The 15,901-nt window shown below is 48.0% G+C and overlaps 2 protein-coding genes across 2 annotated transcripts in view; one reads left to right on the top strand and one right to left on the bottom strand.

Moving 5' to 3' along the window:
* Window positions 1-767: 767 nt before the first annotated feature.
* LOC144476460 (uncharacterized) lies at window positions 768-12,238 on the bottom strand. The gene is made up of 3 exons (XM_078193429.1): window positions 12,095-12,238; window positions 5,002-5,144; window positions 768-4,920 (listed from the first exon to the last, which is right to left on the bottom strand). Exons 1-3 carry the CDS (start codon window positions 12,150-12,152, stop codon window positions 2,941-2,943), a joined length of 2,181 nt encoding a protein of 726 aa, XP_078049555.1. The 5' UTR covers window positions 12,153-12,238; the 3' UTR covers window positions 768-2,940.
* The window catches only part of Dnmt3 (DNA methyltransferase 3), a 134,770-nt gene continuing 125,074 nt past the window's right edge, over window positions 6,206-15,901 (top strand). The window contains exon 1 of the mRNA XM_078193424.1: window positions 6,206-6,460. The gene's annotated coding sequence lies outside the window, so the exon portion shown is untranslated. The remainder of the gene's footprint in view (window positions 6,461-15,901) is intronic.

Raw genomic sequence — 15,901 nt, 5'->3', positions numbered from 1 at the left:
GCGTTGTCTGCCGTAGTCGGCCGACACCACGTCGGGTCTACCACGATCACGGATCACTCTTCTCGACGGAGCCGCGACGAGGGAAAAGCCGCGCGGTTCGGACGCGTACGAAACGGAGACACGGGGAAACGGAACAAATGATCGGCGAACGCGGTGACGAGATAACTCGTCGCTCTCCCGGTCAACAGGTTAACGGCGCGTGGCTCAGTCTGTACATGGAAAAACTCTCGATGTTTTTTGTGATAGCCGAGGTTCGTCGACGCGAACAGCGGAACGGAGACGGCGCGTTTCGATCGTTCGCGATCTCGTCGGCCGTGGATCGCGCCTGTGTTCTCTCTCTCTCTCTCTCTCTCTCTCTCTCTCTCTCTTTCCTCGAAAAGCAGAGGTTTCGGGACCGATGGGTCGCAACCAGACGCGAGCGGCACGCCGGGTTCACGCGTGTTCGCGCGACGCTAATTAGGAACCCGCGTAAGTCGCCTCACGGTCGTCTACCTCCAATTGCGTCGCAGCCAGCGGCACTCTCTACAGGCGGATACCTACATACCGAAGGTACACGATTTTGTTGGGCGATCGCCGGATTTAATCGGCGCGCAAAGCGGCTCGGCTTATCGCATTGCAACGGTGCTACGATTCAACGAATCGAATTGACTAGATTCGCATTAAGCATGTACAGCTCGCAATTAATCGTGTGTGTACACGCGCGTCCGCGTTATTGCTCTCATTCAATAATAATAATCATTATTATAATAAAAATAAAATAATAATAATAATGTAATAATAATAATATTATTAATACCAATAATAATAATAATCCAGTAATAATAATATTAATAATAATAATAGTGATAATAATAATATTAATAATAATAATAATAATAATAGGTTTTGTAACATATGTATATATATATATATACGGATATATCGGCTGCGAGACGGCATTCGTTACACCAGGAGCCGAAAGTACACCCGAATTTTTGCGGGACGCATTCCGAGAGAGTTGCACGGACCACCGCCGCGTAATTACGTTCCCCGTAATGAGCACGTGCGATTACGGTTTCCGGTGGACGCGTCGAAATCACGGCGGGGACGGATCCGTGGTATGTACATGCGTGCACCGGTCCCGCGAATTCGGGCGCGCACGTTCCGCTCCGTGGAACGATCTTGTAAAGAATGCCCGACCGCAGCCGTTCGTTCAACATTCGAGTCTCGGTCCCGCGGTGAAACGGCACGGAGACGCGCGGCGCGGATCGCGAGTCGCCGACGAACCAACGAAAGAGTTTTTTCCCCCCACTTTTACAAGAGGACCAAACAAAAGACTCAAAATATTGAGAAGGGTAATGCGACTAAAATAAAGTAACAAGGAAAACGAGAAACTTTAGAAACTCCGACGAGCCACAACGCGTGTTCTCTCTCTCTCTCTCTCTCTCGTTCTCTCACGCGCAAGCATACATACGCATGCATATGCACATACATCCATACAGTCACGCACACGCAATCTCTATCTTTCTTTTCCTCTCTCGATCGTGACCCGCCGTGTCAACGGATTGCACTTTAGCTGGTGTCGGCCCAGCGAAACGATATTCTCAACAACAAACGAAACGATAACAGTAACGACGCGCGCGGTGACGCGCGAGAGGAGAGAAGCAACAGAATCGAAAGAGGAACGAGGGAAACGGGACCGCGGCGTCTCACGACGGAGCCGTTTTCCTCGCCGCAGACGATCGCGACACATCAATTCGACGGAGGGATCGATAGCATCGCATATAGCACGCCCTTGGTCTCGAGACCCGTCGTTCTTCCGCAGAATTTCGGCACATGTGTTAACGCCAGGTTCTCGCCAAATCTCGCAGAGTTCGTTGCATAGCGCTGGGAACGAAGTTTCGGGGAACGTTAGCTGCCTAGATACAATGATTTGACAATGGTTCCTGCGGGATCGCTACAACAGATCGGCTAAGGGAAGAAGGCCGGAAATGGTCCAGCACCCATGTTGGACCCAGTACCGCTAACAACACCGCAAGTATTTTGCTTCCTCCCCCCCCCCCCCCCCACAAGATGTCCGGGTAAGATCGCGTTCGAGGCATGATTCGGTGAACCGATTGATATCGTACAGGTGTTTCTCTTTCCAAGGTACGCGGGCGGTTCCAGCCAGACGTCGCGGCCCGAGTCGGACTAGTCGCGCTGGATAAACACCGCGAGTACTAACGCTGCGCTAAGATGTATCAGATAAATCGGGCTCGGGCATGATTCACGATCGATCGCTATCGCGGCTTGATCCTCTTTCCGAGGTACGCGGCGGTTCAAGCGAAGGCTTGGCGAACAATATCTCGAGAATCATGTGATCTAGGTGGCTAACATCTTGGAAACTTGAACGCCCGTCGACGACGTACAAGCGAATCCGGTGAGTTTGAGAAAGGTCATGCGGCAAGTACGACACGATTGGGACGCGGAATGGCTCGAACGCGGCCGGTCCGGCTCGGTCTTTCGGCGTTCTCCTCACTGTTTTCCAGAGCTCGGAGCCGCGCGGCCGTGATTACTCGCGCGGCGCGATCGTGGATCGTGAGCTGGTAATGAAACCGGAGGAAACGGAGCGGGTCGTGGCGCGATGAGTCGCGTTGTTGCTCCGGAGAAAGGATGAATGGGGAAGTGAAAGTGAAATAGAGACGAGGAGGAGGAGGAGGAGAGAGGAAGGAAGGAAGGAAGGAAGGAAGGAAGGAAGGAAAACGCGCGCGTGCTCGTGATCACGGCAGCAGAGTCGCGCCGGAAAGCGTCCTTTAACGAGAAGCTCTCGTATCGTTCAGACGACGGCGACGGCGACGACGGCGGCGGCGGCAGCGGCGGTGGCGGCGGCGGCGGCGGATCCTAAACGTGTAAAAATACGTAGAAAAGATAAACGCAGCGCCTCGAGACGCTATCGCTCGTTGAATAGCTTTACATCGATTATCATACACCGTCGTAAGCAAGGTCGACCGGCGGCCTATGGTGAGACGGGAGGTAAGACGGCGGCGTGGATGTGCCCGGCGTGGAGCCGCCGACGCTCGTGTAACCGCCAGGATAGTTCGCGCTGGGCGCGTGTATACCCGCCGGTGGTGCCGGATACGCGTCGAAGGAACTAGAATACGATCCGTTGTAGGGATAAGGATTGGCCATGTGACCGAGGGACGGGTGCATTCCTCCCATGCCGCTCATACTGCCCATCCCGTAGGTGCGCTGCATCAGGCTGGGCTCGAGGCCGCTGAAAAGGTATCCGTTCGTGGAGCCCATCGGCACGGGGTAGTGCGGCCCGGGGATGATGTTCGGGTACGAGTTGCCCGGGTGTCCGTGGTTCATGCTCGGCGTGTAATTGCTCGACGCGAGATTCTCCACCGTGTATAGCTTGCTGTGCTGCTGCTGCTGTTGCTGCTGCTGTTGTTGCTGCTGCTGCTGCTGTTGCTGTTGGTGCTGTTGTTGCTGTTGTTGCTGCTGCTGCGATTCCTGGTGCTGGCGGCTGTTCATGTTGTAGAGGGACCCGTAGCCGTCGTTCGGCGAGTTGTGCAGCGAGCTCGGGTAGATCGAGCCGCCGGGTGCCAGCGGAGGACTATAATTGGACATTCCCGCGTTGGTCATTCCGGCGAAGCCCGGCAGATACTGATGGTGCGCGTCCATCTTCTCCGCGAGGGAGCCGTCGTCGTTCATGCCCGGGTGGCCGTGCTGGAGCCGCTGGCTACCACCGTCGGCTATGCTCGGGATCTGATCGACCAGGGACTCCAGGTCGCTGAGGCTCTTCGACGCCACGTCCTGGCCCGTGTTCCTCTTGATGCCGTACTGCTCGTGAGGATGGTGCGGCGACATCGAGGAGTGCGTGGGCGTGTGAGGATGCGTGTGCGGCGGAGTCGGATGGGAATGGTGCGAGTGCTCGTCGGTGGTTTGGCTCAACGGCGTCGGCGTGGTCTGATGGGGATGGGGGTTATGAGACTCCGAGGCTTGCTCGTGGTAACCCATGTAACTGGTGTAGCTCGGGTGGGACGGTGTTCCCGGGCTCCCATGGTGGACCTGGTTCTCGCCGTTCCCGGCCGGATTGTACTGGCGATGGTCGTTGCTCATGTTCTGTTGCGAGATGCTGGTGGGCGGCTCGAAGTCCGGGTGCTCGACGCTCGGCGAGGTCAACGGCGACGGTTCCAGATTATTCTCCGAGGAGATGGCCGTGTTTATCTCCGAGGAAAGGTCGGAATGGGTGAACGAGAGCGACATCGACTTCGGGCTTTGGCTATAGTGCTGGAGGTGCACCGGGCTCTGCTTCGCGTTCATGTTGTACGGGCTGTCGTTCATCCCCTGCCCGTAGAACCCGGAGTCGTTCATCGGCTGCGGGTACGGTGCCATGTGCGCGAACGTCTTCGGCGGCGAGAAACAGTTCGGCACCACGCCGTAACCGTCCCCGAGGTGTCCCATCCCCTGGTGCTGTTGCTGCTGCTGCTGCTGCTCCCGCTCCCGCATCTCCCTCTCCTGTTGCTTCTGTTGCTGGTGTATCTTCTTCGGGCGTCCTCGACGCTTCTTGATCACCTCACCGTTCGCGTCCAGCTTCTCCGGATCCGGCGGCGGCTGATCCTCCGGGTTCTTGATCTTCTTCGGCCTGCCTCGCTTCTTCTTGCCCGGTATCTGAGAGTTCGGCTCCTGTTTGATCACCGTCCCGTTCACCTCCGTCATCCTGCTGTCGCCCTCGTTCATCAGATCGTCGCAGAACCCGGGCTTCTTGTCCTCGATCGCATCCTGGTCCTTCTTCTTCAGCTTCGAGTCCGCGAACACGATGTCGGACTCGTCCAGGTGCGGGATCTCACCTTTCAGGTAATCCCGGAACTTCTTCAATGCCGCGTAATACGGCACCTTGTCCGCTGCACGGGGCAGCTGCGCGCATCTCGCGCTACTCGATGGCATCACCCACATGTACTACAAACCGAGAGATTATCCAGGGTTAGTTACCGAATTGCGAACAAACACGATCGTTCTCTACGATTCGTTTCAACTCACCGTGTTGGTTCCTTCGACCAGGTTTGGCTGTCTACCGAATCCAAACTCCTTCTTCCCCGAGAACACCTCGTATATCAGCTTACCGTTGAACACGGCGATCTTCGGCTTGTATTTTCGTAATTTCTCTAACAGAATGTGGCTACCTGCAAGAGAGATACAGTTTTTTTTTTTTAATTCCTCGGAACACAATTTTGTTACGCCAAGCGTTTCGAAGCACCGAGGGACGTTATCGCCGCTTCGAAACGCTTCGTGTATTTTCGATTCCTTAAAGACTATCAATTATAAATTATAAATGCAACTCTAACGCGGTTGCATCGTTAGTATATACACGTGTACGTGCAATTTTCCTGGTCGTTAACACCGGAGAGGATATTAATGCGGATCCATATTTAATATTATTATCAATTCCTTTCCCCTGTTATTACGGAGTATGAATTCTTATCGTCGATTCGATCACAGATACTTATCGCGTGATATACGCATATACGTAAACATCATTTTTCATGCTTCTTTCTTTATTCTTATGCTTCGGAAACTGCTGGAATATTCTTCGAGCCATATTACTACTTTTTTAAATGTATGAGAAAATATTAATGACAAGGACCTCTCCATATTTCTTCAACGATAAATGATGTAACGAGGAATTGACGAGTTTCCGTTAAAATAATCAATTTTTACAAAACAGTCTAGCTACCATAAAATTATTTTCATCTTTCTACGAATCACATTAAAACAATTTCTCTGTACATTACATTTAAAACCGTGTATTTTAAGTCACACCATATAAATAATAACATCGGTATTAAAACGGAAGTTTTGAAGTCGATGGCCAAAAATAGAGCAATTATAATATCAAATTTACCAGAGCTGGTTAAACCGCCATTTTCAAATGATATCACAATTGTAGAAATTACAAAGATGTTCGAATTGAAAAGAATAAGCAAATTTCTTTGTGAATCGATTTACGGCAACATTTCCGTAGCAAGTTATGGTGAACACAGTTTCTAGCGCCAGTTAGGCACGGTGTTAGCGGTTCGACTGGTTAACGGGTTTCGAACGCCGCTCGTTCGGTTGTTCTGTTATCTGGCGGGCCCCGCGGTTCACGCATCGTTAGCAGGCGATGCGTGGATCGCGATTCGCGCGCGCTCGAGAGAATTTCAGGCGTCGAGGTTGGCAACAGTGGAATGCCGCGTGCCGCCAGTCTTCTCGCGGTGATGATCGTACGACGAACCGGCTGAATGTCGAGGCCGATCGGGATCGATTCTCGTTCAGTGTTTGTCTTGATCGTGGCCGCGGATATTCTCGGTCTATCGTTAGTGCGACGACCGGTTTAGTTCGGCCAGCGTGGAACGCGGTGGATTCGGCGATCGCGGGGAACGAAAAGAAAGACGGATCGCGCGAATCGAGGCCACTGTTTGTCGTGCAACTTGTCGCCGCTGGCGAACACCTAGCACCCACGGTAAGTAAACCGACTTTTATCAATGAACGCCAATCGTCGGGCGCCTTTATCGTTCGCGTGTCGCGTTCTCTTCGACGGTCGATCCCCGGTCGCGATACGATAGCTCGTTCTGTCGCGTTCGATCGTCGCATCCGAAACACCGGAAGTTCTTTGGCAACCGAAAAGAAATAAGCAACGACGACAACCGTTTCTTTGTACCGTCGTTTCGGTAATTTACAAGCCGCCGTGATCACGACGCTGCTCGCCGGCGAGGTTATAGGTAGTTTAGCTACCGGAATATCGTTGTTTAATAATTAACACGCCTTGCAAGCTGTCTGTTATTTACGCCGCGTTAGTTAACCGTGCGCGCAACTTTCTTCCAAACGTTTGTTATTGGATTCGTGGCGAAACGAAGGATTTCCGATCGAATCAAGTCGAAGCCCGGCATCTAGATCCATCGTTTTCGAGAGATCGTTCGAAAACAATCGAAACGCTGTCGAATCCTCTGCTGTCAATCCGCCGGGACTCTTCCGGCACCACTTTGTTGCAACTCGGCCGCGCGTCGGCTTTTGCGAAACGTTTCGGTTACATTGTCGTCGATCGGAACACGGGTTGATCGGCGCTGGAATTTTTTCCCCGGATCGAAGACAGTTTAATCGATGCGCCCCGTTTATCGTAGGTTCGGTGTTCACGGTGGGGAAACATTGTAAAATGTGTTTATCGCGAAGGCGTGCGCCTCGCACGAAAAAAGATCGATCAACGGAACGCGAGAAGGAGGAGAAAACGGGGCTCTCTCTCTCTCGGTTGTCCGCGCGGTAAGCAGATAACTTCGTAACAGTACATCGTTTCTGTCGCGAGGGAATAAATCAATCGGCCTTGATCGTTTTAATGAGAGCCGACGGGCGTCGTCTTTTGTCGGACGAAAAGCGCTCGCGGCGACGAAATCGCGCGACTATTACCGTCTAGCCATTATTCCTCGAGCATCCTAAAAATACTGCTTCACTCGGTCACTTACGCTTTGTCCCCGGAAGGTTTTTAGAAAGACGATACTCGAAATACGCCCGTAGTCATAATAACTGTCCACTCCCCGCCTGCCACGTTGAAAGCCCGTAAGCAAGAGCACCGGGGATGGACAGTAATTATGACTACGCGTAAACGTATCTTAGGCGGCTTTCTACCAAAACAAAGACACCGTAATGCAGGTTACACGATCATCGCGTTGCAGATTATTTCGTTTATATATTGCGTAACAGTGTCGCGTTACAACCGAGAAAACTTTCTTCGGTGTCTCGAGTGTAAATAAATAATAAGGAACGAAACAAGCGGATTCGTGATACAATAAAAATAGAAATTAATACTATTAAGTATGATAGCGTGAGAAAGGTATGTTGCAACGTGGTGAGAAAGAACAAAAGACCGATAGGCTAGGAGAGGGGAGAGGAGAGAGGTCACGCAGAAGAGGCAAAACAAAATAGCGACGCGTGACAGTGATTGTGAAAGAGGTGTATATAAGCTACGAGAGAAGTTTTCATGAATGACAACACTGGTTCCGAAGCTAAGAGAAGACGATTATATCGACGAGCGTCGGACAGCTTTTTGTTTACAACTCGCGAATCTACGGCACCGGGCATTTATCTCGGCCGAGAAGACGGCATTATCGAGGGTAGCCGAGAAAAACGAACAAACGAGAGCGTAAAATACGCGGCAGATGACGGTCGCGGACAAGCGCGAGCACGCGGTTCGTTCCCGATAGGAGGAAATATGCCCAGAATCGCGGCTTCGATCCACGAAACATCCGTTTCACGACTTTGCGGAAGCGTGTTGGCATCGCGGCGGGAGAAGATTTGTCTAGATCATTCCACCGGGAACGATATACGTAATCGTCTGTGCTGGGAACGGGCTGGTTTCTGTCCTCCATGTGTTCACGGTATGTCGAAAAATTCTTACGAGCTTAGGCGAGGAGCCCCGGTCTGAACCTCGTGGCCGACGCGACCGCTTCGTTTGATTAATCCTAACACTCTTAAGAGGAGGGGGGGATAGTCGAAGTCAAAACATTAACGACGATAATCTGATTTCATTTCTCCGGATAATTTACAAAAACCGATTCACCGTCGTTCAAATAACGAAATTATCGTAATGATAATTTATACGTTTACTTTGTACAAGTAATTTCCACGAAGAGAATCCGAAGGCTCTGAGGTCACCGATTATGTTGATACTTCATTTATTAGGTCTCCTTCTTCTGTTTACAAATACATACACGCTATTATGGACGATCGAAGTTTCATTAGTGCAATGAATTTCTGGAAGTGGTGCTCGGGGACTGCTTCCTCTCGAACCCGTTACCCCCACCGCTCTAGGATTTCGTTGCATCAATGAAAGATTAATAGTAAATAGCTAATGAAAAGAAACCATCGAATTTTCGTCGCTGTAATGGTATATATTCGCAAACGGAAGAACGAGATTTATAAAGTGAGTTCGACGAAATCGGTGACCCCGAGGCCCAACGCTCTCTTCCTGCGAGCATAAGAAATATACAGGGTGTCCCGTATGATTCGAATCGCTTGAAATTGGTGATTCGGATATGGCCGTTCGAAGAATCTTTTTCCTTATCGAAACTGTACTTTCCGAGTGACCTCGGGCATCACTCGTCTCCGACGATTTCAAAATCTATTCAGATACACTGCACAATTGTCCGTGTTTTTGTCGGCCGTCGTGTTAGGTCCGTTTTTCCCTACGTATACCGTGCGTCGCGCGTTTTCGGAAGACCACGTAGAGGCCCTCTCGAAATGCTCGCACGGTAGGCCAAGTGTCGGCCATCGTGTCGTTTGTTACCTAAACCTCGTATTCCCCTCTACGTCCCGGGAGATGCCTATGCTAGACCCTCCATGGCCGAAACCAGGCCTCGAGAGATATCGGCGACGAACGCGAGTCGTTGGCGCTGAAGGCACAGAGGCAGAAAAAACCATCGCAAACGAACGCTCTTTGAAAATGTTGTTGGCCGCGAATTTTTTCCAGCGCAGTTCATTCTTAGCTCAATTTAATCTCGAGACTCGTACGGGATATCGTTTCATCCTGATCAAATGCGGAGATCGTAAGTTTTTCCTCCGTTAATTTATATGGTGGAACATTATTTTCAAGCGATTCGAGCTATTAAACAAAAAATTGTTGTTATTCAATCCTTAAGTAATCATTCGACGGAATTTTTGACGGTCCTTGTCTCCATGAAATAACAAACGTCTAACGAGCGAATAAGTTAGAAAGTTGCGCAATCACGATTAATAAAATAACACTTAACAAAAGAGAAACTACGATAAACAAAAAGACGCTATGAATGTATAGAGAGAGAGAGAAAAAAAAGCAAAGATACTACAGAACTCAGAACTAAACGAATGAAATGTAATAGTTTGTTCAAACCCAAGCAGTGTTGTTTTCAGCGCTAACAAAATATATCTAGCATTCAATAAATATTGCAATTTGCCAGTTTCGTTTGTCAACGGAGGAATGAAAATACATTCAAAAGGGAAACATGTATATTTTGCTTTGAAACGCACGGTATTCTCGAACGTTGCACAGTTTTTTTTTCAATAAAAAAAGTTAATCTTATTCAGCATAAAATCGTTAATACGGCGGTTTTCAAAGACGCGACACAGTTACGAAGTACTACAATTTTTAGTTTAATTTCGTCTTCTCCACGTCGCGTCGTACTTTTCGTTGATCGCCGGTGACAAATAAATAAAGATCGTCGACGATTTTTATCCGCCAAAAAATTCAAACAAGAATTTTTCTAGGAACGAATCGCTAAGAGGAAAAATATGTTCATTCGGTAAAATCGACTGGAACACAGAGCACGCGAGTTAACGGTGATACTATTTCGGTATTTCGGTGTTTCCGAAATTAGCGCCGGGAACAGTCATCGGCCTGCGTTAATGTATTCCCCGTTCGTTGTGGATCCAATTATTTCCGCTGTTTTTTTTGTTTTGTTTTCGAACGTAAGTATCCGACTCAAATCGGTAACGAAGAATCACTAGAACGTTCGTATCGATTCCAATCGAAGGTAGAATACCTCGAACAAGTTACGAAAAAAGCTCCACCTTCGAAAGCAAATGCTGATCGACGTTTCTTTCTCGATTATTGCCCGATCAAGTATTATCGTCCCACGGTATTTTCTAACGATAGCGATTCGGAACTGTGACCGAGCATCCCCGACGTAATATTACGTCAATTTTCATTCGGGATTCAACGTGTACCCGAGCGACCAAGAAACGAGAATATTTTATCAGCTTTTCGAAAAAGTTGTTTGCTCTGAATATTGTTAATAACAATGTTGCTTTTGTTGCGCGAAAGAGGAAGGAGCGCGGGAACGACGACGTATAATCGAATACAATTCTGGGCTATTTTATAATGCGATCGAAATCGATTGATACGAAATAGAGTTACGGGTTTTGTAATCTTGTTCTTTCGCTTCCGTGACACACTTTGTGGTCGAACGGAACGCATTTTTTTTTTCTTTACAAACAAATTGCGTTCTGGAATCGTTAACGAGAAGAAAACCGATCAGAAAACCACGCGTACGTTTTTATCGATCATTTGCATAATTTAAAGAAAATCAGGTATGCGCAATTTTGTAAACGACTTTTTGCATATCGCTGTTTTTGCATCGATAGCCGCGCGACACGGTAAATCTAAATTTTAGAGACGTTCTTATTTTTCTTCAAAATTTACATTTCAGAAGATACGAAATTACAGTGTACAGCTGATAGCGCCTATGGCTGTCCATTTCATTAAAACCGATGGGACAATGAATATGCCGTTTCACCTGATAAAAGAACACACGTAACGCAAACTTTGCGTACAATTTACAAATTCTCGATTCTTTTTGCTTCCTTAGATAGCCGTGTTCCGCGTATCAATGCAAAGCAGCGATACGGTCCCGCGTATTTGCATGACAATTTAATGCCGGTCAATAATTAGAACCTCCGAAAGATTTCCTCTATCTTCCGATTATCGCAATTTATATGCAACCGGGCAGGAGAGTGCCAGGCTTACGTTGCATTTCGAAAATAACAAAAAAACCGTATTTACCCGGGATGTTGCGCAGTAGATTTTTGTTCGAAAATGTACCGGGACAAATAACAGACGTGTCCAGTGATTGCTTACAAAATTAATCCTTAACTGGGTGCATTGACTTCCGCTGAAATAACGAAATATATCCGGATAGAGCGCGATGGTTCCCAAATAACCAGCTCAAAAAAATTTGCAGATCTATCTCTAATATTAAACATCGCCGGCTATCGATTTCAACGATGGAAAATGTTTGCCAACGAGTGGCACTCTCGGTTAACACTATTTTTATCGAAGAGCTGAACAAACCATTTCCTTTTTCAAACTTGATTTATTCTTATTTATTTATTCATCGAATATATATATATCCCTTAACTATAACAGAACTAAAAAGATGAAGAGAAAAGAAAAAGTGTAACGATAAATATTTCAATTCAGTTTCAAATTCTGCCTGTAATGAAATGAAAACGAGTTGCAAAGAAATAGAATTGTTGCATAAAGAAAGAAGATCGGCGAAAGACGGCGCGAATCGGAGCGCCGATAATGATTACTAATTGTCCGTTATATAGCTAGTCGGTGTGTGGTACTGACCTTCTTTGATTTCTTTTCTGGTGAGATCAGCGCTGCCTTTAGTGGCGCGAGCCACCATATTTGTGAAACCGATACCGAAGCGCAACAGTTTGTAATCGTCGTCCGCCGTGAGTGGTTCGGGTGTCAGTCCGCTCAGGTGTAAACACTTCCCTAGGAGAAAAAAAGAGAGAAAAAGGCCGGTTTAATTGGACGTCGGAGAGATCTGTCGAAAGAACCGGGCCTGCGTCGTCGACGGGCTCTCGTGTGCCCCGGTCTCCGTGTGCCCGCGCGCTCGCCCGGTTTTTCCAAGGTTCGCCCCGGGAACCGCGCCAAGAATCTTTGCCGTTTAAGTTCGACCGATATCCACGGGAGAGGAATTTCAATGGGTCTGGGTCAAACATTGTCGACAAACTGTCTGGAACTTCTGACTTCGTTCCGTAAACTCGCGACGATAAATCGGCCGCGTCATCAGCCGAACAAAATGGAAAGTGCGCGCTTCCCACGGCCAAGCCTTGGCGCCTCCTGTTTTCCTGCTCGCACTTTGACTGCCAATACCGGGGCGACCTCGAAAATTCCATAAACCCGAAGCGATTTATTTAACCCCCCCGCGTCACGGAAACTGGATGCTGCGGCGGTGCGCTTAAACTGCTCCGTAACCCTGTGTAGGAATTATTTGACAAATCGGATATGAAAATTAATTTATACGATAATCTTATTGTATTAGGATCCTTATTTGATTATAACCAGTTTTCAATTTTAATTAAATTAAAAACAATAAAATTGTACGGTATTTTCTAGGTGGTTGGCGCGACAGTCATATTGTTAACAATTTCGCGTGCATTAAAAATATAAAATTAAAGTATTTTAAATATTGTAAAAATCTTTAATTACCATTACTCCGACTTATAGATTCAAGATTTAACGAAATCGAAATTGAAGGGTCAAGGTGACATTGGATTATAATATTGAAAATAACTCTGTCGACTTTCTTGCATTTTTCTATCTTAATATCAGCTGATCAATGACATCTGGACGAATAATTACGTCGTCCGTTTGTAAACAACATTGTTTACAAACATGTTTGTCGATTGATGCGACTCGAGACCCTGTACCATAGAAATAAATATCTCGGTTAGATATTACCTTATTAAGATGATATTTTAAAAGATTTTCTTAAAGAAATTTATCGCGCGCGTCGCAGTTTTCTAACACAGCCGCGCCGGGATAAAGATAGAAGTTCCGTTTTTGTTCCTGTGGAAGTTGCGAGCGGCAAAGAAGTTCCAAGAGCAACAACAGGGGAGGTGGGGGGAGCACAATGGTTTTTTCTTTCGAGACCTTTATTTGGAGGCAAAGCGCGTCAAGCTTTGTTTTCGATATGACTGTCGATAAAAGACGTATAAGCCCGCGGTCGGCAAAGCGTTAAAAAATCGCCGGATCGACGGCTTAGCATAAATGCGCCGGACAATGGCGATGTTGCAATATGTTTCAACAGAAGACAGGTGCGGGAAACAATGCCCCTGGAAAACGATCGTTTATTCTTAACGTTTGCCTATTCAATCGCTTTCGTTTAACTCGATTTATTCGCGCCGCGTTCATTCGACCCTGTTGCGCGCGGATTGACAAAAGCGATATTTTAGTTATCGGGATTATTAATCGGTTCCGTATTGATTAGCCGCGTCGCGTCGCCGGCTGTCTTCTCTAATTACGATTTAAAGGACGCCATTTACGAATACGATCCGCGCGGATCGCGATCCTTACGATCTCGGTCTTTAACGACCGCTTAGTTCTTTTATTATCATTTTTTTATCGTTTCAGTAGGAATTTTAATTTCTCTTTGAAACATTTCATTTCTATTTCTGGTAGTTTATTAGGACACAGGAATTCGGGAACCTGTTGACCAGTCAGCTGTTGCAATCTTTTTGAAAAATAATTCTAATTATACTGCTTTATATTCTTCGTTCAAATACAACACTTTGGTCAAATTAAAGTATGCATACATTGTGTTCTAAAATTATCGTACATCCGGGAAATGAGGAGTTCCCGAGGTTATTTGAAGTAACTTTTTTCTTAACGCAAATGCAATACGCGGCTTTGTTTGCGAGTTATTAACGAAAAACGCTGACCAATGAGAGAGCTTGGCTGACGCTGGCCGGACAAGTCGATGAGCAGAACTGGGCTAAGTGGCCAAGCCAATGAGCGGAAATGGACTCCCCTCGTTGGCTCGACTGTCCATCGTCGGCCAAGCTCGTCTTTCATTGGTCAGTGGTTTTCGTTAATAACTCGTAAACGAAGCCGCGGATTGAATATTCGTTAAGGTAAGAATTACTTTAAATAAGATCAGGATCAATTTTAGAACACTATGTAGACCTCTTAACCAGTCAAATGTTGCGACCTCTCGGAAAAATGTGTAAAGTCTGTCGCACAAATTAAGCGATGACGAGTGTATCACTATCTAATCCCAGACACTGTGCATAATTCCTCGTGATAATTATTTAAACTTTATTTCGTTTGGTTCACATCGTCTTGGCCTTCTCGTATTCAAAATTGGCCGGTCTATTTTTAGGTTTCGGTAAATTTGCGATTTAACATTAAACAGGTGAAAATTATCGATTTTCCACTTTCTATTTGAAAATTTCTAGAATTACAAAGACCCTGAAATTTCTTAAACCAGTTATTAGTTAGTGCAAATAAATTCAGCTCAACCGTTCCGTACAAAGTAACACGTCGCTTTCAATGTTATTTTTAAGCGTTCAATAATTTATTCGCGGGCCACGCGTATCTCACGATGCATCCAGATATCGCCAAAATACTGCGACGAGTATACTCGTCGGGAGAAAAGTCGACCGTTGAACGGGCTTCCGGTCGGCGGCGCGCAGAGACACGCGGCATCGAGCGCGAAATGTAAAAGCACAGCCGTACGCAGGACTTTCGGCAAAGAAAATAATTCGAAGTGGCGGAAACGGGCCGTTTGTTCCCCCGGAGGAACGCGGGTATCGTATTCAGCGACTCGAGTGTCTCGTTGAAACGGGACTCTCGCTTTTCTATAATCGAACGAGCAAAAGGGCTTTCCCCGACGCGGCGCGCCGCGGCGACAAGAGTCGCGGAATGAAAACGGCGTGTATCGCGGTCGGACGAGGTGTAAAGCAGCCGAAACTGCGATAATTCGCGGATTATTCGCATATCGCGACGAGCACTGGCAGCGCGCGCGGGCACGAAAGAAACGGGTTTTCCGGCTCTCAACCGGGCCGCCGTTAATTACCGTGCATTTTTACTCGACGGAGCAAAGCGGGGCCGCGCCGCGCCGCGCCGCGGTTCTCGCGCGCTTTGTATCGTCGCGGCAATTTAGAGAAAACTACTTGTCAGCAAGCGGCGCCCGCGAACGGTGGGGCGGCAGCAGGTGTTACAAAACGCGGCCGTTCAAACGGCTTAAATAGGTCTGGGTCAAGCTTGGTCGATTCTTTTTACCTCGGGACCCCCTCCCCCCTCGGAAGTTCACTCATAAATCGTTCTCTGCCGCGCGCGCGGCGGCCGCCTCGCTGAAAATTATTGTCCGACGCGGGCAAATTCCCACGGACGTCGCACACTTTCTTCCCGCGGCTTACAAGGGGTCGCGCGCCATTCTCCGGGCCCGGGTCGCGATACTTTCGGGCCAACTTGCCGCGCGCCGGCGCGCGCGCTTTTTACCGCGAGAACACACCGCGCGGAACGTTTCAACGTCGGACTTCTCCGGCATCGTTTTATTTGTCTCCACGCGGAAGCACAGAAATTCTTGCACAATGGAAACACGCTCCCCGGGAATCGGGCCGGCCTCTCCGCGATTGTTCCGCC

The sequence above is a fragment of the Augochlora pura genome, chromosome 10, assembly GCF_028453695.1.
Source record: "Augochlora pura isolate Apur16 chromosome 10, APUR_v2.2.1, whole genome shotgun sequence".
Lineage (NCBI taxonomy): Eukaryota > Metazoa > Arthropoda > Insecta > Hymenoptera > Halictidae > Augochlora > Augochlora pura.
Note: the sequence above shows the minus strand (reverse complement) of the source record. Positions and strands in the feature narration are given on the sequence as shown.